Consider the following 23123-nt stretch of genomic DNA (forward strand, 5'->3'; position numbering starts at 1 on the left):
CAGAACTTATCTCCAATCCTAATGTAACAGATATATATATGATGATCAGTATTAATTTTTTTTCATGTGATAAATTTCAAAGCATGAAACAACACAAAGCAGAACATCTGGGATTTGACATTTTCGGCAATCGAGAATTACCATATTTCATAAATGGAAATATCACTACTAAAACCAGAATGCTATAAATATAATGATGTCATTTGTTTCCAAAGACTATCAATTAGTAGAGCGATGCAAAATAGTAATAAGATTGAGATATTTCGTGGCAGATTTAGGAGATGAGGTTAGGACTGTAATCCACGAGGTATCTAGGGGTAAACGCTGTAGCTGCAAGTACCGCCTGCAGGTATTCTCTGGATAAATGGGAAATGGGTTAAAAAAATTTGAAGATAGCTGAAGGGAATTATGGAACAACATCAAGCAGATCAACATGCACATTATAAGGGTCTCAGAAGAAGAGAGAAAAGGGAAGAAAACTTATTTGATGAAATAATGGCTGAAAAATTCTTTTCTGGCGTAGGAAACAGACCCAAATCCAGGAAGCCCAATATGTTCCAAATTAGATGAACCAAAGAGATCTACAAGAAGACACATTATAATTAATATGTCAAAAGTTAAAGACAAGGAGAGGATCTCAAAAGCTGCAAGAGAAAAACAACTTTTTATGTGTAAGAGAACCCTTACAAAACAAGACTATCAATAGATTTTTTTTCAGCAGAAACTGCAGACCAAAGTTCTTAAGGAAATAACTTCAAACCTAGAAAACTCTCTCTGGCAATTATATATCAGGATAATGTAAAAGTGGTGGATTAATCACTTATAAAGCTAGTATGAAGATTAAAAGACAAAAGTAGTTAAAATATAATTACAATAATTAAGGGACACAAGATAAAAAAAAGATGTAAAATGTGACATCAAAAACAAAACATGGGAGGTGGGAGAGTAAAAAAGTAGAGCTTTAGAATTTATTTAAATTTACATTGTTATCAATGTAAAATAGACTATTATAGAAGTTGTATGTAAGCCTCATGGTTACCACAAAGCAAAAACCTATAGTTAATACACAAAAGATAAAGGAATCTAAGCATTAGATTCTTACAAAAATCATTAAAGCACAAAGGAAGAGAGCAACAAGGAACAACAAAATGTCCAGAGAACAATTAACAAAATGGCAGTGAGTACATAACTACTTTAAATGCAAATTCTCCAATCAGAAGACACAGGGTGGCTGAATGGATAAAAAAAAACAAGACCCATCTATGTGCTGCCTACAAGAGACTGACTTCAGATGTAAGGACATACACAGACTGAGAGTGAAGATGGAAAAAGATATTTCATGCAAATTAAAACCAAGTTGAGGTAGCTATATTTACATCAGACAAAATAGATTTCAAAACAAACCCTCTAATAAGAGACTAAAAAAGGCATTACATATGATAAAGGGGTCAATTCAACAAGTAGGTATAACATTTGTGAGTATCTATACTGAATATAAGAGTACCTAAATATATAAATATGTTTTTATATAAATATATTGACAGACCCAAAGGGAGATACAATACAATAAGAGTACAGAACTTAAATACACATTTACATCAATGGATAGAACATCCAGATAGATATTCAATAAAGAAACATCAGCCATAAATTACATGTTACACATGATGGATTTAACACATATATACAGAACATTCCATCCAAAACAAAAAAAACACTCATTCTTCTCAGGTACACAAGGAACATTTTCCAAGATTATTATGTTAGGCTGAAAACAAGTCTTAATAAACTTAAGACTGATGTCATATCAAGCATTTTTTTCAGACCACAACGATATGAAATGAGAAATTACAAGAAGTAAACTAGAAAAGTTATGACCATGTAGAGATTAAACAACATGATACTGAACAACCAATGGCTCAACAAAGAAATCAAAACTACTTTGAGATGAATGAAAATGAAAATGCAGTTTTCCAAAGCTTATGGGATTCAGCAAAAGCAATTCTAAGGGAAAGTTCATAGTCACTTGACATAAATGCTTACATCAAGAAACAAGAACAATCTCAAATTATACCTAACCTTACATGTTAAGGAACTAAAAAAAAATAATAAAATAAAGCCAAAGTTAGTAGAAGGAAGGAAATAAAGATTAGAGCATAAATAAATGAAATACAGACTAAAAAGACAGTAGAGAAAAATCAATACAACTGGTTCTTTGAAAAGAAAATTGACAGGCCTTTAGCTAGACTCACCAAGAAAAAAAAAAAAGACTCAAAATCAGAAATGGAAGATGTTAAAACTGATACCACATAAATACAAAGGATCATAAGAGACTACTATGAACAATTATATGCCAACATATTGGACAATTAAGAAATGGGAAAATTCCTAGAAACATACAACCTACCAAGACTAAATCATGATGAAATAGAAACTGATCAGATTAATTGTTGGCAAGGACATTGAATCATTAAATAAAAACCTCCCAAGAAACAAAAGTCCTAGACCAGATAGGTTCACTGGTGAATTCTACCAACCATTCAAAGAATTAATACCAAGGCTTATCAAACTCTTCCAAAAAAATTGAAGGGGAGGGAACTCTTCTAAACTCATTTTTAGAAGCCTTACATCTTCTAAACCCTGATACAAAAACCAAACAAAGATGCCACAAGATAAAATTACAGGTCAATATCTCTGATGAACACACATGGAAAAATCCCCAACAAAATATTAGCAAACCACATTAAACAGTACAATAAAAGGATTATACACCATGATCAAGTGGAAGGAATTTATTCCAGGGATGCAATGGTGGTTCAATATCTACAAATTAATGTGATATACCACATTAACAAAATTCAGGATAAAAATCATGATCATCTCAATAAATGCAGAAAAAGCATTTGACAAAATTCAACATCCATTTATGATAAAAACTCTCAACAAATCACATATAAAGGAAATGTACCTCAACATAATAAAGGTCATGTATGGCAAGCCCACAGGTAACGTCGTACTCAATAGTGAAAGTCTAAAAGCATTTCCTCTAAGATCAGGAACAAGACTAGTGCCCACTCTTACCACTTTTTTCAACATAGTACTGGAAGTCCTAGCCAGAGCAATTAGGCAACAAAAAGAAATAAAAGGCATCCAAATTGGAAAGGAAAAAATAAAATTCTCTCTATTTGCTGATGACATAATATTATACATAGAAAACCCTATAGATTCCATTTTCAAAAACTCAGAATTTGTAGAGTTGCAAAAACAAAATCAATGTACAAAAATCTATTGCTTACAAACTAGCAGAGAAATTAAGAAAATCTCATTTACAATTGCATCAAAGGGAAGGAAATACCTCATAATAAATGTAAATAGGTGAAAGATCTGTACTGAAAACTAAGACATTTATGAAAAAAAAATTGAAGACAAATAAATGGAAAGATATCCCATGCTCATGGACTGGAAGAATCAATATTGTTAAAAAGCGCATGCTACCTTAAGCAATCTACAGATTCATTGTAATCTCTATCAAAATTCCAGTGGCATTTTACACAGAAATAGAACAAATAATCTTAAAATTTGTATGGAATCATAAAATACCCTGAATAGCCAAAGCGATCTTGAGAAGAACAAAGTAACAAGCTCCTTGATTTCAAATTATTTATAAAGCTATAGTAATTAAAACAGTATGATATTTGCCTAAAAACAGATGCATAGGTCAATGGAAGAGAATCAAGAGTCCAGAAATAACCCCACACATATATGGTCAACTAATTTATGACAATGGAACACAGGATACAATGAGGCAAAAACAGTCTTCAGTAAATGGTGGTGGAAATATTGGACAGTCACATGTGAAAGAATTAAACTTGACCTCTATCTTACACTATACACTAAAGCTAACTTAAAAAGGATTAAAGACTTGAATGTAAGACCTGAAACCATAAAACTCCAAGAAGAAAACATACAAGGTAATTTCCTTGACCTGGGTTTTGGCCATGAGTCTTTGAATGTGACACCAAAAGCAAAAATAAACAAGTGGGACTCCATCCAACTAAACAGCTTCTTCATAGCAAAGGAAATCACCAACTCAGCCTACTGAATGAGAGGAAATATTTTCAAATCATATAAGGGGTTATTATACAAAATATATAAAAAACTCATACACCTCACTAGCAAAGAAAAAAAAAAGTTTAAAAATGAGAACATCTGAATAGACATTTTTCCAAAAAAGATATACAGATGACCTACAGGTACACAACAAGATCCTCAACATCATTAATCAGATAAATGCAATTCAAAACCACAATGATATATCATCTGTTAGAATGGCTATTATCAAAAAGACCAAAACAAACAATAGATGTACAGAAAAGGGAACCCTTGCACACTGGTATGAATGTAAGTTGGTACGGCCACTATGGAAAACAGTATGGAGTTTCTTCAAAAAATTAAAAATAGAACTACTAATATGATGCAGGAATTTTACTTCTGGGTATTTATTTGAAGAAAAAACACTAACAAAAAGATACGTGCACCCCCTATGTTCATTGCATCATTATTTACAGTACCCAAGCTATGGAAACAACCCAAAAGTTCACTGATGGATGAATAGATAATGAAACTGTGGTGTAGATATACAATGGAATATTAGTCGGCCATAAAAAAAAGAATTAAATCCTGCTATTTGCAACAATGTGGAAGGACCTTGAGGGTATTATGCCAAGTGAGATAAGTCAGAGAAAGACAAATATTGTATAATCTTACATGAGGTTTCTAAAAAAATAAATAAAAAATCAAGCTCATAGATACAGAGAACAGATTTGTGGTTGCCAGAGGTGGGGGTGGGAACAGTGGGTAAATGAGAGTCAGAAGGTACAAACTTCCAGTTATAAGATAAATAAGTTCTGGGGACATAATGTATAGCATGGTGACTATAGTTAACAGTCCTGTATTGCATACTTGAAAGTTTCTATGAGTAGATCTTAAAAGTTCTCATCAAGAGAAAAAAATGTAGCTATGTGAGGTGATTGGTGTTACTGTGGTAATCATTTCACGGTATATACATCTATTTTGTGCACCTACAGCTAATTCAATATTATATGTTTATTATATCCCAATAAAACTGGAAGGAAAAAACGACTGATTGCTTTGCCAAAAAAAAAAAGTGAAATAAAGATTTAAACATGCAAAAGGTGCACCACCAGCAGATCTGCACTATAGGGAATGTGAAAGGAATATGAAGTCAGTCCTTCAAGCCAGAGGAAAATGATACCAGATGGACGTCTGGATCAACACAAAGAAATAAAAAGCACCAATAGCCGTAATTACACAGGTAAATTATATAAAGACTTTTTCTTATTATTTAAATCTCTTTAAAGGACAATTGACTGCCTGAATTAAAAACAATAAAAATGCATTCTGGGGTATATAACATATGTATTGGTAAATTATGACAACAATAGCTCAAAGGCCAGGAGAGGAGAATGAAGTATATTGTAAAGTTTTTACATAAGTGGTGCATCCCTTGTAGATACACTGAGGTAAAGATATATACCTTAAACTCTTAACTTAAAATAACACAACAATATGTTATAACTAATAAGCCCAGAAGGAAATAAGGTGAAATTATAAAAAAAAAATCCAGTCAGTCTAAAAGATAACAGAAAAAGAGAAAAGAAGGGAACAAAAAACAGATGAGACAACAGCAAGTCTGTAGATCAAACCAACCATACCAGTAATTAGTTTCAATGTAAATGGTCTAAACCAAAGGTCAGCAAACATTTTCTTAAAGAGCTAGATAGTAAAAATTTTAATTTTGCAGGCTATAAAGTCTCTGGCAACTACATAACCCTGCTGTTGTGTAGCACAAAAGCATCCATAGTCAACACACAAGTGGATGTGGCTGCATTCCAATAAAACACAACTTACGAAACCAGGCAGCCCACCAGGCCACCGCTTACTAGTTCCTTGTTTAAGTGCCTCAATTGAAAGGCAGAATCAGACTAGGGAAAGAAGCAAGACCCAAATACATGCTGCCTACAAAACCACTTCAATATTAATGTAGGGAGGAGGCAAGAGAACTGAAGTATATTGTAAAGTTTTATGTAAAAACTTTACAATATACTTCATTCTCCTCTCCTGGCCTTTGAGCTATTGTTGTCATAATTTACCAATACATATGTTATATACCCCAGAATGCATTTTTATTGTTTTTAATTCAGGCAGTCAATTGTCCTTTAAATCAAGCTACATCCAGAAACTGCAATATGCTGATCAACTCTGCAGCCAGGTCAGGAGGACACCAGCAGAACAAAGATTTCTGGGATTACTAACAACCCATTTCCACACTTGTGAAGGAGAAGCAGGAAAAACAGTCTAAGTAGCTGCTGGACACATATAGAACTGTTCATTCCTAATGGCTAAAACCATGCAGGAACCTATGCAGCAGTCCCCAACCTTTTTGGCACCAGGGACTGGTGCTCCGATGAGAATCTAATGCCTGATAATTTAAGGTGGAGCTGAGGCGGTGATGCTAGCACTGGGGAGTGGCTGCTAATACAGATGAAGCTTGGCTTTCTTGCCCACCGCTCACCTCCTGCTATGTGGCCCAGTTCCTAAAGGCCACTAACCCTACTGGTCCTTGGCCTCCGGGTTGGGGACCCCTGGATTAAAGTCTGGGAACTGCCAGCAGGCTTTTCACACTACATATCTTATCCTTCCTCACTGTCCATATCAAAGTAAACAGTCTTTATAACTCACAGGAACTAAAGAATGATATATAAACTGAATCTCCCCTCATCCCCCGTCCCTCTCAGTGTCTTTATTCTCTCTCTCTCATTGTCCCCATCTCTCTCTATTGTCTCTGTCCCTCTGAGTCTCTTAGGCTCTCTCACTCTCTGCCTCTGAGAGGAGACCACACTCTGTCTATGGAATGTTACCTCTTCTCCAGTAATCTTTCCTTTTGACTTTAACTTTGGTGTGTGTGTTGAATTCTTTCTACACTCAGCTAAGAACCCTCTTTTCTCAGTTCAGGGCTTGGTCTCCCTGCACTCGGGGAAATTTGCCCTGTCCTGCATCAATATGACACCTATAGATTGAAAGTAAAAGAATGGGAAAAAAAGTTTCACACCCATTTGAGTTAAAACTTGCTCAGTGTTACTAAATAAAACCAAGAAATGGTGTCAGGGCGGGGGAGCGGGGGGATGGAAAAAGATATGCCATGCTCAAAACAAACAAAAAAAATTTTGGTGTGAATATGTTATTAGCTAAAGTATATTCTAGAGCAGGTGGTGGGGTGGGGGGGGAGAGTGGAGATAGAAAGAGACAGAGAGGGCAAGCACATAGAAAGATGGCCAAGCAGATCAGGTTGCCAATATTTCATTGCCAGACTCCTAGGAACAAGAAAGACCCAGTAAGATGACAGAAAAAGGGCTTCCCGAACCTCCTTCATGTGCTGTTAGCCCTTATTTTTAACTAGAAAAGGTCCGAGGAGCCCCAAAGAATGGAGGAATCCTAGGCATTCTCCCTGAGAGGCAGAAAAGAATAGTTGCTATTGCTGTGGGCTCTGGGGTCAAACTTCTCAAATTTGAATCCTAATTTCACTCTTTACAAGCTGAATGACAGTGAGTTTTTAAATCTCTTTTAATCTGGAAAAGGGGGATAACAAGATTTATACTTTATGAGCTTCCCATGAGGATCACATTATTTGGTACATGTGAAGCACCTACTACAGTGCCTGACACATAGTAAGCACTCAATGAGTGTGAATTATGGTGATCACCGACATTGCCACTACGTTGGTATTCCTTTTCTAGGTTTCAGAGAACATGAAAAAAGTATCGCACCTTAAATATTGTGTGCAACAGTATCTAAGTTGACACAGAGACACCCATTCTTTAGGAGTAGCCAATGAAGTGTTCTTAAATATAAACATCATTTAGGGTAGCATGACTTAACCCAGGTAAGGACAAATTCAGTTTTCCACCTGTTTCTCCTTTACCTGTACACTATAACCACGTCCACAATAATTCTGACACAGATGTGTGGAGGTATTTCTCTACACCAAGCAATTCTTTGACACCAGCTGGGTGTCCTACAATTCAACTCAATTCTGATGCTGTCTACCTAAAGAGAGCATCACACTCCACAGGTTATGGGCTCAGTCCTACAAGACTGCCCTGCCCTGTCCCCTTCTGCGCGCCCCCACTCCCCCCACACCTCTTCAGAGGCTAGTCTCAAGTCCAGGTTGTCACCTGTGCTTCTGACCAACCCACTGTATATGGGAGGTTCCTACAACCTCTTTCTCGAGTTCAATTAATTTGCTAGAGCAGCTTACAGAACTGAGAAACATTTTACTTACTAGATCATCAGCTTATTGTAAAAGAATGTAACTCAGGAACAGCCAGATGGAAGAGATGCATAGGGCAAGGTATGGGGAAAGGGCACAGAGCTTCCATGCTCTCTTGAGGTGCACTATAGTTTTTACATTTTTAAATAGTTTTTTAAAATAAAAACAACCGTGAGACAGGAAAATTATAAAATTCAAATTTCAGTGCCCATAAATAAAGTTTTATTGGAATACAGCCATGCTCGCTAATGTATGTATTGTCTATGATTGTTTTCAGTTACAACAGCAGAGTTAAGTGATTTCAACAGAAACAGTGTGGCCCACAAAGCCTAAAATATTTATTATCAAGCCTTTTGGAGAAAAATATTTGCCAACAAGCAAATTGATTTCACCCACCCTCAAATTTCCCCTTTATTTCCAAATAACCAGAAACACTACACAAACAGCAACTTGGAAGTGGCCAACCCAGATATCCCCATCCCACATGAGTCCCAATCTTTCCTTGTCCAAGACCTCACCTTGGTACAGTGACCTTTTGCTGGGAGTTTAACTTTCTTCGGAGCTTGGCACCTTTCATCTTCAAGTCCAGCGTCTGGTCCTCAGCCTTTTCTCCCCTTCTGCTACCGGAAGTGAGAGCCTCTTTGTATGCTGTTAAGAAGGCCCTGAGTTTTCCCACATAGTTTTCAGTTAGCGATTAATGGCTCTCAGCTTTTTCTTATTTTTTCCAAAATCAATCAAGCTTAGCAATAACCACCTGATTTCATTATGTGTTTTAGTCCCTTTCTCTATAATTCTCAAACATCTTATACATAACATTTGCTAATGTATTCCTTTCCACTGGTACCATTCCAGATTTTTACCAATAAAAGTTTTAACAATTGGACCACCTTGTCTGAGTGGCTATTTGTGGTCAATCTACTATCTGCAATAGGGTCCTCATTACAAACAGGGTGGTGAATAATCCAGCTCCAAAACTGCATCTCAGTGGCTTCTTTTTGGGACTACATCTGGTTAGAGTTGCCAAATTTATCAAATATAAATACAGGACTCCCAGTTAAAACTGGATTTCAAATACTTTTTTTACTATAAATATATCCCATGTCATATCTGGGAATATACTAAACAATTTGGTTCTTGTTCTTTATCTGAAATTAAAATTTAGCTGGGCATCCTGTGTTTTATCTGGCAAACCTACAGCAGGATGGGTTCTTCAGGAAGCAAACTCTGAGATGGAGTTTAGCCAGGAGGATGCCATTAAAGAGTGCTCTTAGTTCAACACCTGTGGAAGGGAGGAGAAAGAAGCAGGAAGGCAGCGAGAAAAGTCAATCTGCAGTACAGGCCCAAGGACACGCTTGGCTGAACCATGGGGAGCTCTGGCACTAGAATGGCCCTGTAGAGTTGTTCCAAGTAGGGCTGAGCTGTCCAGGCCTTTATACTCATGCACAGAGCAGTCATTGGATGAGAGGACACGTCCTGGGTGAAGTAGGTCTCTGCAGCCAAGGCAATGCCTGAAGGGGCAGACAACTGAAGGCTCTATATTGACAACACTCCCAACACTAGGGGCAAAAAAGTCTTTCCCGATGTGGAATCCAAGTAGTAATGAGTGCATCATGTGTCCACTACATTTGTAGAGAGGATTAAAACATTGAGAGAATAGATGATATTTAAGGACATTTCCATTTGAATTTCTGTGATTAAGTGAAAGAATGTGTGCACATTAAAACTGCCTAGAAGAGACACGGCATGTAGATGGTAAGCACCAAGTAGTAGCTACTTTGATGTCTCTAGAACTTTGGGCATGGAAGGGTCGTTCAGCGGCGGTGGTAGTTTTGAGAGTAACAAGTGATGCTGGACTTCTGCATGTGTATCTACCTCCCAGAAGGTGATGATTGGCATCACTGTGTGGACAACTTCTTTGCCAGGGAGTGTTCTCTGCCTGATTAGGCTGGGTTTGGCTTTTCCTCTAGATATGGTTTTATAAAAAGGAATGCCTTAAAAAATATTCAAAGTTAATTATTTTGATTTTCCAATTACAAGGACCAGATCCTTCCTGTGGAAGTAGCAGACAGAGGTGGAGAAAATGATTATAAAGTTAGGAAATGGTGTTTCTTCTTGACGCTGGTGCTTAATCTGTGATGTTGGGTGAGTTCCTCATCTTCTCTGGTCTCACTTTCTGAGACTTTAAAATGAGAAGGCTGGATTTTATAATCTTGTGATTATGTATGTGCTCTCTTGGCAAATGAGTTTCAGACATTGACAATGCCAGATTGCTAGGCATGAGAACCTAGCAATTTTAGAATTACTTTTTTAGATTTTAGAAGTAGTTTAACCATCATTTCTTAAGTAGCTCAGTTTTTTAGAATGATCCCAGCATATTTCTTGGAGGGCGAAGTAGTGGGACAGATTAATTTCATTCTTATTTTAAATCTTACAGTGAAAGGCTATAAAATAGAATATCTTAACATCTCATGCGTCACATGCGAAGTCTGAATGGTACAATTAAAGGGGCAAGACTACTATTTTCTTTGTAGACTTTTCTTTTTGCTTTTTATTTTGATGACAAAAGTCACTAACAGTGCATTCCTGGGCCACCCATTAACAGAGGCACTTCTGGGGAAGGTTATAAAGAAACTCTGTAGGTCAAGGCAGCAGCTTCTTGAACTTCACATATATTTAAAATTATTTGGGGGCAGTTTTATTGTAAATTTGTTGTATAACTACGGGACCATCTTTTTGTGGTGTGAAGTCTTAACTATCTCATCAAACAGACCAGCAGATAGAAGTGATGCTGGGTCCCTGACCCACTGCTATAGCCCTTGAATAAAACTAGAAGAACGACAGGGTCAGTTTGGTTCCCTGTAGGGATGAATTATAAAAGGAACAACTATAATTTATCCAGAACTGTATAATTTTCAGAGCATTTCTCATTTCACATAGAAAAATCAAAAGGGGTTAAGTAGTACTATTATCCACATTTTACAAAAGAAACAGAGGTTCTGAGGGATTAAAAGACTTGTCCAAATTCACAGAAACCAGTTTTTTTAATTTGTTTTTTTTATTTTTAGCCCCAAATGTTATGTCGCTTTCAGTTGCCTTTCCTATGCAAATAATTAGCAAATTTTCCTTGCATTTATATGTATATATATCTAGTTCTAGTTACTAGTTTTACATTTTTCATGTTTTTCTTTAAAGAAAACATAGTCCGTATCATGATTTTTCAGTATTCAGAAGGAGCTAGCAAATTGTAAATTTTCAACAGAGGAGTAACCAATATAATTCTACCACGATATTGGTTTGTATTGTTGTTTTTTCTTTTAAATGTTACATGTAAATTAACAAGAGGTAAAAATAACAAATACACTTGTTTCAACATGTGATTGTGTTCAGCAATGATTATTTTATTGACTAATAAAGGTAAATAAATTACAACCATAAAAAGAAACATTCATCATCATTCATGTGTTGTTCAGGATTGTTCAGAATCTGTGGTTACCAATGGGAAATTAGGGCTTTTAATGACATGGTACACAAGGTCACGGCTGTTGGATGAAAAGGGAAAAGCCCTATCACACATTTCTTTAAATGATTTGACATCAAATAGTCATAGCCAAAATGTACTCCGTGCAGCTGAAAAAATGACACCTGGCTCTTTAAGAACTGTAGTGTCTCATTTGACTTTTCACCTTGCAACCTTGAAGGAAATAAAACTGTGACAGTGCCTAAAATCAGAACTCCTCATTTTAAAACTTTTGCCACAGAGCTCGCTCTCTGTCATAACACCTGTGCTTAGTGATATGTTGAGAACATAACCATCTGCATGGCTTCAATAGGACACGTTATCATTTGAAAGAAAATGCTTTGAAAATGGGTCCGACCTACCTTTGAGGTTGGGAGGGATGGTTTTATTTACTTTCCAGTGGGAAGCTATCTTGTTTAGATTATAGAAGAATTAGAGAATTATCTGGTTTGATTCTGACATCAGAAGAGCAGATATTTGGAAAGTGCTTCAAAGCAACTTTGATAATGACAGTGGAAACTGCTAACATGATATCTTGACTTTAAAACATTTGGTTCTACATTCCATTTTAGCAGTGAGCCCCAAACTTTTGTTTTCTTTAATCAAATACCGCTTACAGGAAAGAATGAGTAAAATCTTAATTCTTTTTACTCTGTAATGACAAACTTTCAACCATATTATAAAATAACCCATTAAACCTTGATCAAACTCAGTTGTCCTTATATTCTTCTGCCATGGGGGGGAAAAAAATCCCAGTATAAGCTTTTCTAATAGTGAGTATATGATTTCTTACCCACAAATAATTGAGCCAAGATAGCTCAGATATCAAGCAAGACTGGAGTTTCTAAAACTTTTTCCTAAAAGAATATGTGCTAATTTAATAACTAACCTCTTTTGGTTGCTGCCATACAATTAGTATTGTATATATTACTATTACTATTACGGCTATTATATGAAATTATGTTCATATCCAGGTTCTCTGTGTCCAGAAACAGCAACACATATTTAAATACTTTAAAATAAAACCAGTATTCATTAGTCACATTGATCTTAAACATGAAACTCTATTTTATTTTACAAAACATGAATCTTAGTATTTTTTAACAGCTGTGATGACATGACACAACCAATTTAATTAAAAAGTGTGAGGAAAGGTTTCAGATACCCTTATTTTGAAAATACAAAAAATTCCTAATAGCTGCCTAGATATTTTTAGGGGTGGGGAGATTTAAATATTTAAATCTGTATATCCCCTAAGTTTTAAAATGGTTCTATTAATAAGATATAAAAGCAGGACTCAGGGGCACTGAGAATGGATTTGGCCCCTGTCAAAAAGTTTCATAAGCTCTTCCCACACATACACTTATATTTAGTGAAACTGCTAAAGTTTCTTTACATAGTTTTCCTAGGTCTCTTTCCTGGCTGCAGGACCCTAGTAATTTTCTAGATTTCTCTCTACTCTTAGTGGCCCTGCCTGGACCGCAATGCCAGGCTGAAGGATATCTGAAGAACTGAGTTGGCAGAAAACATATGTATTTAAGGGCATTTAGGATCAAGTTAAACAGAATTTTCACCTGGCATTCAAGAGGACAAGATCACATCCTTTGAAACTATATTAGGGAAGGAACAGTTCACCAATTGCTTTTTGGAAGGCCACTTAATTTTTGCTGTTCTCATCCTTCCCCTTTGCCAAAAACTCAAACCATATAAATTACCACTTCTTGATCTGGAACGAACATAACAAACAGTCTCTGGTGAAATAGCCCTTCCCATAAGTCAGGCTCACTTTGTTTTATAGATCAGCGGTCAGCAAACCTTTGCTGTAAAGGGGCAGAGGGTAAATATTTCAGGCTTTGTGGGCCACTACTCAACTTTCTTGCGACTCAACTCTGTCATTATAGAGCCCAAGTACTCACACACTATAATACATACCCAAATGAACATAACTATGTTCCAATAAAACTTTATTTACAAAACAGTTAATGGGCCAGCTTTGGCCAGAGGGCCATAGTTTGCCCATCCCTGTTCTAGGTAATAACCACAAATGATGCTTCTGTTTTGAAAACTGCAAAGTACTTCCCATGGTTCTAGTTAGATTAATGCCCACTCACACAATATTTAGGTACTCTGATAGTATATAGATCCATAGCTGTGGTAGAAGAAGCCAGCAAGAACTGAGGATTCAGTTTATGACTCACAGCTGCAAATCATCATGATCAGAAATTTATATGAACCTGGAAGTGCTTGTTTCTATTTTATTAGAAAACCTGGGCATGTAGCTGTTCCTGGCTTTTTCTAATCTTGGAGCGGACATCAGGAGCAGAGGATAATGGCTATTCTGGTGCTGTGGTGGCAAGGGCAGATTCAGAGAAAGGTAATAAATTACAGGTAATATGGCTCCTCAGCAGCCTTAAAGGGTCAGTGCCCAAGGTACCAAATATAAGTCAGCACTAAGGGATTCATTGCTCAAACAATTGGGCTGATCCACTCAGGTAAATTTGCTTAATACATGGCTGAAAACCAAAAATCAAAACCAAATATATAAAAAGTTGTGAGAGCAGCAGTGGCCATGAATCACAAAATTCCCTACAGGTAGAGGAAATCTTACCCATCATCTTAGCCAGCCCTTTCATATTACCAGTGGGGAGAACAAAGCCTGAAGAGGGACAGGTAACTTGCTCAGTTAGTTTGTGGAAGAATCACCAAATCGCAGCCATTTGACTTTCAATCTGTTACTTTCCTCTAGAGAATCTGAATTTCAAGGGCATTTACCAACCATATAAACACGCATGTCATGAGATTATGACAGCTAAGTAGTACCTGGCTACCCTTAAAGACAGTTTTCTGTTGGGATATAAATGGTGCCAGAGGACATGTGAAATTTGCTGAGAGGAACAGAATGCATTCCATCACTGGTTTAATGTAGCTGATAAAAACCTCACAGGATAAAGCATTAAATGGCCATCTTCCCACGAGTATAAGTGCTGGTCTCTCATATTGTATGATAACATGGCAAGAACAGACTGCGAAGTTCTTAAATCAAAGCTTGCATTAATCTGTTTCCCTCCTAACAAATCAAAGGCAAATGTTATCCTCATATCTTTGGTGTCTGTGACATAGAGGATCCCTCGGGCAATGAAGGCGTTGCCAGCCTTGGATTTGGGGTATGTGGTATTGATGTGTTGCACCACAGAGAATGTCCTCTCATCCAGTTGGGCTACAAGAATGCTTGAGCCATCCACACTGGAAGCATAGATAATCCAAAGGCCCTTTTCATCTACAGCTAAGTTGAAGTAAGTCTTGGAATTGGCGAAGAGGTATTTTCGATCAAAATACAGGGCATTTTCAAGCTTCAGTGTTTGGGATGTTTCTTTGCCAAATTCGAATCTGAAATGTGTAAAAAAAAGTAGATATGAGTCACCATTTTTATGGACAAGGTTGGTTTTTTAGGCTCCTTTATGAAACTGGGTGGGGCCTGTGATTCTGCATTTCTAGTAAGTTTCCAGGTCATACCCATTCTACTACTGGTCCATCCCAATGCTATGAGCAGCAGGGGTGTAAAGGATGATGACTACATCTAAGTGTCCACCTCCTAGCCATGTGACCCCAGGAAAATCCCTTAACTTCAAGAATCCTTGAGTGTTTGCTGACTCCTGAAATGCCCTCTCAAAGATTCCTTGAATTGCAAGGGGCTGCAAAAGATGGTCTAGTCCAGTCCTTTGATTTTACAAATGAAAAAGGAGACGTAACTGGCCAAAGAACACTCAAGTAAGTAACAGAGACAGAATTTGAACTTAGGTGTTCTAACTCCAAGTTTGGGGGTTCCTCCTCTACTCCGTGCTGGAATTTTAAGTCAAAATTAAGAAGAAAGTCACTGGCTAGAAGAGATGTAGCAAAGTGATGGCTGTAAAGTCAATTTTTTTGTCCAGTAAGTAACTGGATAAATGAAACCATGGCATGGAATCCCAAGCCCTCGGCTCCTGGAGGCCGTCTGATTTGACGGATTCCAAATCTAGACCATATCAAAAAGGGAATTATGGTTCAAAATGCACCTGACTCCAGGAATGAAAATTCAGGGATGTAGGCTAAGAGAAAAACACTAGAGGGTACCATTGAGCCGCAGAAGAAACATGAAGCGTCAGAATCTGCGGCTATGCATTGGAGCTTAACAAACTTGAAGCCAATTAAGAAACCCTGAAGTAAGTTTGAGAAGAAGCCAGAGAAGGGAGAGGGCTTGAGAAGGCCCTGTCTGCCCATTTCAGCTTCCAGGACTCTTTTTCCCTCTGAACTCCTGGAATTCAAGACTGCTGTTTGGTCCCTGTCTGGTACTGGCACCTAGCAGCTGCATTCCTTGATGAGGTTTGTCTCTCCATGTGAGAAAAGGGTCTAATTTGATCTGCCTCCCACTCTGCTCCCAGGCCTGGCATAGAGCAGGGCCTCTGTACAGGTCTTGAACCAGTGCGTCACACAAGCTTAGCCTTATTAGAAGACTTAGAGGGACCAATCCTCTTTCAGGGGCTCATTTATCCCAGAACTCCACTACCATCCCCATTTTCACGTAAAAACAGCCCTATATAAATGGCAGCAGGGAGCCACAGGGTTAAATGAGAGTTAAATGAGGAGAAATGGACAGGAAGGAGAATGTCTGGGGAGTGATGACTTCTGAACAGGAGGTGGGTCCTTTTCTATTAACACAAGAGTCTTGCCCAAATGAGGTGTCTAGGGAGATACTGAGATGATGGGGAGTCTGGTAGAGGGGGTGAGAGGCAAAGAGGCTGACACATGTGTCTAATGTGGCTGGTTTAGCTGCACGTTATACGAGAAAGCCTGTCTCCATCCTAAGCTGAGCACTCCAAGGCTAACAAGCTTGTGAGGGAGAGAAGGGTCCTAGTCCTCCCTTCAGGTGCTTGTCTCTGACCTTGAATGACGAGGATCACGGCTTTCATAACACTGAGACTGTTGTTTCAGACAGGGCTACAGCTAGAGGGCTTCAGAGGCTCTGGTCCATCTCTTTATTTTTATTGAGGATGTGGGAACCACAGGAAGTGGTGTCTCTTGTCCAAACCCATGGAGTGGGTAGGCAGAAGAGCTGGAACCTGATTTCACTGCTCTCTTGATTTGCCCCGGATGACCTGCTTCTGCCTTTAAAGCCCAGACCTTGATTTCTTTTTGAACCATGAAGACAAAACTTCAATTTTTGTGGGGAGCCAGGAAGACTTAGCTGCTGCCCTGGGCACTGTCTATCTGGGTGACCACCTCCTCTTCCCTTTAGGAAAGCAGAGGATAGCCTGGTGAGAGCGACATAGGGATGACAGATCTGAAGGCAGAGACGCCTTGATTTTGCTTTGCAGTCTCTAGTCTTCAATGTTCTCAGCTGTGATGTGAAATTCTTCACACTCAAAGATTTTCAGAACAAAACCGATTTTGGGGTTTGACACCTTGCTGCCAGAGGGAGCTCTGGGCTCTGGCTGCTTCCTTTCTCAAAAGATGAGAAAGCTGCACCCCTTCCCATTTCAGATCTGTTTCTCTTTGGTTCTGACTCTATTCTTGGTGTCCAGAGCAGTACTAAATGCAGACCCCAGGCAGGGGCTGGGACATGGCGCTCACTCAATGTGTCCTGTGGTTCAGTCAGTCAGCAAACCCTGATTGACCTCTGACTGTGCCAGGCCCTGGGGACATAGAGTGACGGAAACACAGATCCTACCCTTAAATAGCTCACGGATAACAAAAGCTCCACATAGGTGCTGCCTGGGATGCATGTCCCGGTAACTCACCTCACTATGGTGTTGGAGCCTCCTTTGTGGTAGTAGAGAGAGCCGTTGTAGATGGCATGCCCACAGCCATGGAAATAATATGGGAGGTGGATGAGTGAGTAACTGCCATTCAGCAGGGAGGGCTGGTCTTCGAATTCCTTCACCCTGATGCCTGCAAGAGGGAAGCCAGGGAAAGGCGGTTACCATCTCTCTGGCCTGACAATCGCAGCTTGGGAGTGAGTTGGGGAAGGAAGATCAAAGAAGGGAAGTTGGAGTAAGATGTCCTGCAAGGGTCCTTGTCCAGCTGGAAGAGTCTCTGACTCTCAAATTCAAAATTCCATCTCTCCTATGGATTCTGAATCGTCTTTCGAACGCAGTAGCCACAGAGTCAGCTTTGTTCCTCCCAGGAAAACTGTGTCACCCTCTACCCACTCCACTCTAGATTGTTTAAAAAATTCTCTGTTAGACTGACACAGGCCTATACCAGGAATAGGAAATACCTGGCAGTTGTTCAGTCCTGCCCTCCACAGCTGCCACTGCTAATTCACATTATTCCTCTTTCCTTTTGAGCCACAGAATTCTTCTCAGCTGATAATCTTGGCAGTCTCTATCAGCTAGTCAGTTAGCCTTGAAGAAACGAAGTGGTATGTTTTAGCTATTTCTCTGACCAGTGACTGGCCAGACTCCTTCTGGAACGAGACCGTTGTTACCACGACCAGCAATTCCTGACCACATCCCTTTGGGACAGTGTGACTAAAGTCATGCTCAGATGCAGTATCTTTGCAAGATGGCACTTCACCTTCTCCCCTGGGCTCTCTGTCCAACAGATATCTAAGAAAGATGGCCAAAAGTATTCTTCTGGCGGGTGCCGACCTCAGAGACAGACGGACAGTGCAAAAGATTTTGTCCCTGACATTTCTTCCCCATTATGTTTTGGGGTTTACAAGGCCATCAGTCATAACACTGTGTTGTTTCCTTCTGGATATTGTGCCTAAAATTGGATAAGCTACATTAGAGGTGCCCTGGTCACCATCAGTGTGTTCAAAGGAGAAAAGTAATCTGCCCACTCATTCGTGCTTTCTCAAACAAAGAACAATTGTTACACCAATTAGCAGAGATTTCAGACACACAAAAAGAGAATCAGCCTGAAAGTAGGCAACAGATAAAAGACACAGATGACCACAGATAAATCATCTGCCAAGTGAAAGTACCTGAAAAATGTTCAGTCACCCAGATCCGTTCATCACTCTTGTTAGCAGACTCTCTTATCCAAGTCCCAAATGTCTCTGTAACTTTTAATACTTGCACTGGATCTCCAATAGAAGTGATTGTGGATGCTACCAAAAGAGGAAAAAGAAAAGTTACTCACCCGCCAATTATGACCTTAAGGCATCCAATTTCTGACTTTCGAAATAGGATGCTTTCTTTTTTTACCTGCTTGTGGGGAATGGTGTTCATTGACTTTATCATCAGCTTTTCCAACCAAGGTATCATCATTGGGGATAGCACATGTCTCACCTGAAATGACGACAATAATCGGAGCAAATGCAGTTGGCCCAGTGAGATTTGTATGACTCTGCAGCTGGCGCTTTCCCCACCTCAGTACAGACTCTAGGCCCATAGCATCCCTTAAAATAGGGTCACCAAGTTTTTTGGTCGCTTGCTTTTAAACAACAAGTCCTGCGCTTCCAAATATTACCCACTGCTTGGGGAGTGACCACAGTTGCTAAGAATCCCATGAGGATGTCAGTAAAAAGGGGAAAAGTGACCTGAGCCAGCCCATTCAAGCCTTCAGTAATCTGAGGGAGACGTTTACTGACACGTTCCTGGACTCTCTGGGCAGGTGGTATTACTACTATCAGGACTGCATTTTTCTGAAAGGGTTTTCATTCTCTGGGAAACCGATAGAGAGGTGTGAGGGGCAGCCTCATGAAGGGATATCCCACTTTGCCCCTTCTTCCTGGACTGCCAGGAGAGGAAGCACAGAGGAAGAAAGAGGCTCAAGGCAGCTCGCCTCAGAGACGCTGAGCCCCACACCACCATCTCCCCACCTGCTGTCGCTGGGAGGCCTATGGAACTCGGGTGCTTGATGGACACCTGATCCACCATCGGTTTGAGGCTACACTTGAATTGGAATTCATTGTCTTCAGCTTGTCATTGTTCCCGTAACAAATGAGTTTAATTAGGACCTTTGAGGAGGAGGTGGCTTAGGGTGGCAGAAACAGGACAGAAGGAGGGAAGGAAGACTAGAGGGAGTGGACTGGCTGGGGTCAGAGCCCTGGTCTGGGGCAGGTTGGGGCAAGTCAGGCTTTCTGGGAAAAGTCAGGCCCATTTGCTTAGACAAATTCCGATGGGTTCACATAACCCTGTGGTTGCTAGATAGAAGAGAGCACCTCTGTTGTCAGTAGGGAAGTTCAGGAAATAATCTGGAGAGGTTTCTTTATCAGTAAAATAAGGGGGCGGGACCCTCAGTGCTCTCTAAGCTGCTTTCTAGCTGGATGAGCCAGTGTTTCTCTGAAGTCCTCTGTCATCCACTGAGAGCAGTCTCAGAGATCTGTTCCACATGTAGTCCTGCTGCCTCTGAATTTCATCTGGAGTTTCCCCTTAGGAAGCTGGGCTTTGCACAAGAAAGGGACAGAGAGACCCTCCTGTCCTTAGTCTGAAGAAAAGGCTCTCATTAATTTGTTTGCACCAACCTGCTTCTAAAGCTGTGGGGGCAGGAAAGGGGTTAAAACAATGGAACCGGAGCAGCAGAGAGTGCCAAGTTCAGATGCAGGAAGCCTGGCAGATGAGGACTCATTTCCAGGGGGCAGAGTGGAAGATAATGGCCTCTCATTTAAAGTAGTCTTCACAACTCTGGGGCTCACCAGCCTCTCAGTAGATAGGCCAGGCAGAGCAGAACGCTTCTCCAGGCACCTACTGTCACTGGCTGACAGAGTCTTAGCAAGTTAGAATTCCACACAGCTCTGGTCAGATCTCCTCCTCTCCCAGGGGAGGGTTCCCACTCAGTTCATTCTCCAGGGGCAGCTGAACAAAGGACTGGTGCTAATAGAGGAGGTGGCGCTGAACACCAGGGAAGGAACAGCTAACTGCTGAGTAGAATTACAATCAGGCTCTATTTATTGGGGTGTGTATACCTCTATGTGTGTGACATCTTTGAAATGACAGATTCGCCCACTCTAATAGCTGAGTGTGTACCCCCAAAATGCATTCCAGAAAGAACAGTACACCAGACCGAACTAAAGACTGTTTAGGGAAGTGGCTGTGAAATCCACAGCAAATGGGAGACACACTGCAGTCAGGGCCCTCCTGTCTGCCTCCAAAGCAAAAGCATTGAGTTGTGCCTTCTTGTGGACTAAGGAGGTGAGCAGGTGCCAGGTCACCACTTTTGGGAAGAAGTTCTAGCATTACCCTAGAAGTATTTTCAATTAACATGGCTCTTGATTTCTAATTAGTTTTCAATCGTGTGGCGTCTCTGTCACAAACTGGCCAAAGGACAAGTCCTCCTGGCCTTCCAGAGATCAGGTGTTCCTTGCCCCTGACTGGCTTAGTCACAAAGTGTGAATCTCCATCTCTGAAAGGAAGATGCTGGAAGAGGAGGGGCTTTACAGGCAGGTACGCCTGGGTTTGAATCCTAGCTCTGTCACTTACTAATTGAGTGTCCTTGGGCAAGCTATTTAGCAACTGGGGTTTCATTTTTGTGTCTGTAAGTTGGTGAGAATAACAACTCTTATGTCCTAGGACTGCTGTGAGAATTAAATGAATTAAGCACTTAGCACCATGCCTGGCATTTTGTTAGCACTCAGAGTTGGTGGTGACAATGGTAGTGCTGTAGTATTTGTGGAGAGTTAACCAGTCTGAACTCCCCCACTATCTCCTCCAGCATCAGCCAAGCCCTTCACGTTCCAAAAGTGAACAGCTTAGCCTTCGAGATTGTTTCAGGGGACAGGGATAGTCTGGTGATAAGTGAAGAGAGAGGATGAGGGAAGGGAGTGGGAGGCCAAATTCTAAACCTGCCACCAGTCTTCACTCCTGGGACAGACTGCCCAGGCCTTCCACAAACATGTTCAAGAGGGAACTCTCACTTTGGATAAAATCTCCTTCTGTTTAAAAAATCTGGTCACAAAACCTGGGTGAAGCCCAAGAATTAAGAAGAGACAGGTTCCCTGGGGCAGGGTTGGTGACCTGGGCACTGGCCGTTGAACATGTTTGGCTGTCGAGGGCCTTTAGATCTTCTGCTTCCAGGAGGCCCCGGGGGACCTGGAGGGCCCGGGGGCCCAGGTAGGCCGGGTGGGCCTGGTGGGCCTGGGTCACCTTTGGCACCTGGAGAGAGAGAAAGAGGGTGGGGAGGGAGATTGATAAAAGAATCATAATCAGAGCTGGGTTTTACACCAGGGGAAAGAATAAGCAGCTCCAGAGAGGCTGTCTGAGCGACCTGCCCAGAGGTGACTGGCTGTTCGGCTCTCATCCACACAGAGTTGAGGAGGCACTATCATAGCAAGTGCTGAGTTCCAACGACGAACAAGGAACTGTGCCAAGAATTGTAAGAAACTCCCCCCTGTCGTTCTTCCTAACACATCTGTGAAGTAGCAATAGCAGCCCCTCAGTGACTGGAGTCTTAGGGATGGTTATTCAGTGCTTTGCCCAAGGTCACAACCTGAATGGGGCTGGAACTCAGGTGTGTCTGACTCCAAAGCTCATCCTATTTCACTGGCCCATGTCAGTGGATCTCATCCCTGACTGTTATCAGAATCACCCAAGGAACTTTAATACAATTGTAATACTTGGGCCGCATCCCAAACCAATTAGATCGGTATTGTGGGGAGCTTGGTCACGTGTATTTTAAAAAAATTCCTTTTTCAATTATGGTTGACATACAATATTATATTAGTTTTAGGTGTACAGCATAGTAGTTAGACATTTATGTAACTTACAAAGTGATCACCCGATAAATCTAATACCCATCAGACACCATACATAGTTATTAAAATATTATTAACTATATTTGCCATGTTACATCCCCATGCCTGTTTTCACTCATCTGTATTATTTCAAGTCTCTTACTACGCAGCCAGCTGTGAGAAACACTGCTCTGTGTGGTAGAAGAAATCAAGCTCTGTGACCTTGAGCAGGCAGCTTAACCCTGCTGAGCCTGTTCTTCATCTCCAGATTGAGTCTCATACTCCCTGCCCTCCCCTTTGAGAATTATTGAGGTCATTGGGGTGAGTGCTCTGACAGTTAGAACTCGTACACACCTGCAAGCAGCCATTCCTCAAACTTCAGGTGGCTAACATGGATGCAGCCCTCTACAAGGGATGTTAGTTCTGGAGCTTTCATAAAGACGTCCCTAGTCTGGGCTGTTCAGCCCTTTGGTTCTACCCTCCTGTCTGGGGCTGACACTGGTGATCTAAGATCTCTTTAGCTGCCTCTTCCAAGTCAGACCAAATAAGCTTTTTCGGTCTCTTTAGAGTGGGCAAGCAAGGGTCACAGAAGCTAGAGGTAG

General features: G+C 40.2%; 1 protein-coding gene across 1 annotated transcript in view; it reads right to left on the reverse strand.

Annotated features, from left to right (window-relative positions):
- Window positions 1–11821: 11821 nt before the first annotated feature.
- GLDN (gliomedin) overlaps window positions 11822–23123 on the reverse strand; it is a 54982-nt gene continuing 43680 nt past the window's right edge. Inside the window, exons 6-10 of the mRNA XM_039889050.1 lie at window positions 21806–21943; window positions 19055–19138; window positions 18832–18957; window positions 17642–17792; window positions 11822–15254 (exon numbers count right to left, since the gene is read on the reverse strand). Coding sequence (XP_039744984.1) covers window positions 14777–15254; window positions 17642–17792; window positions 18832–18957; window positions 19055–19138; window positions 21806–21943 — 977 coding nt within the window. The 3' untranslated portion in view covers window positions 11822–14776. The remainder of the gene's footprint in view (window positions 15255–17641; window positions 17793–18831; window positions 18958–19054; window positions 19139–21805; window positions 21944–23123) is intronic.

Source organism: Pteropus medius, unplaced genomic scaffold (genome assembly GCF_902729225.1).
Source record: "Pteropus medius unplaced genomic scaffold, Ma_sr-lr_union100, whole genome shotgun sequence".
Lineage (NCBI taxonomy): Eukaryota > Metazoa > Chordata > Mammalia > Chiroptera > Pteropodidae > Pteropus > Pteropus medius.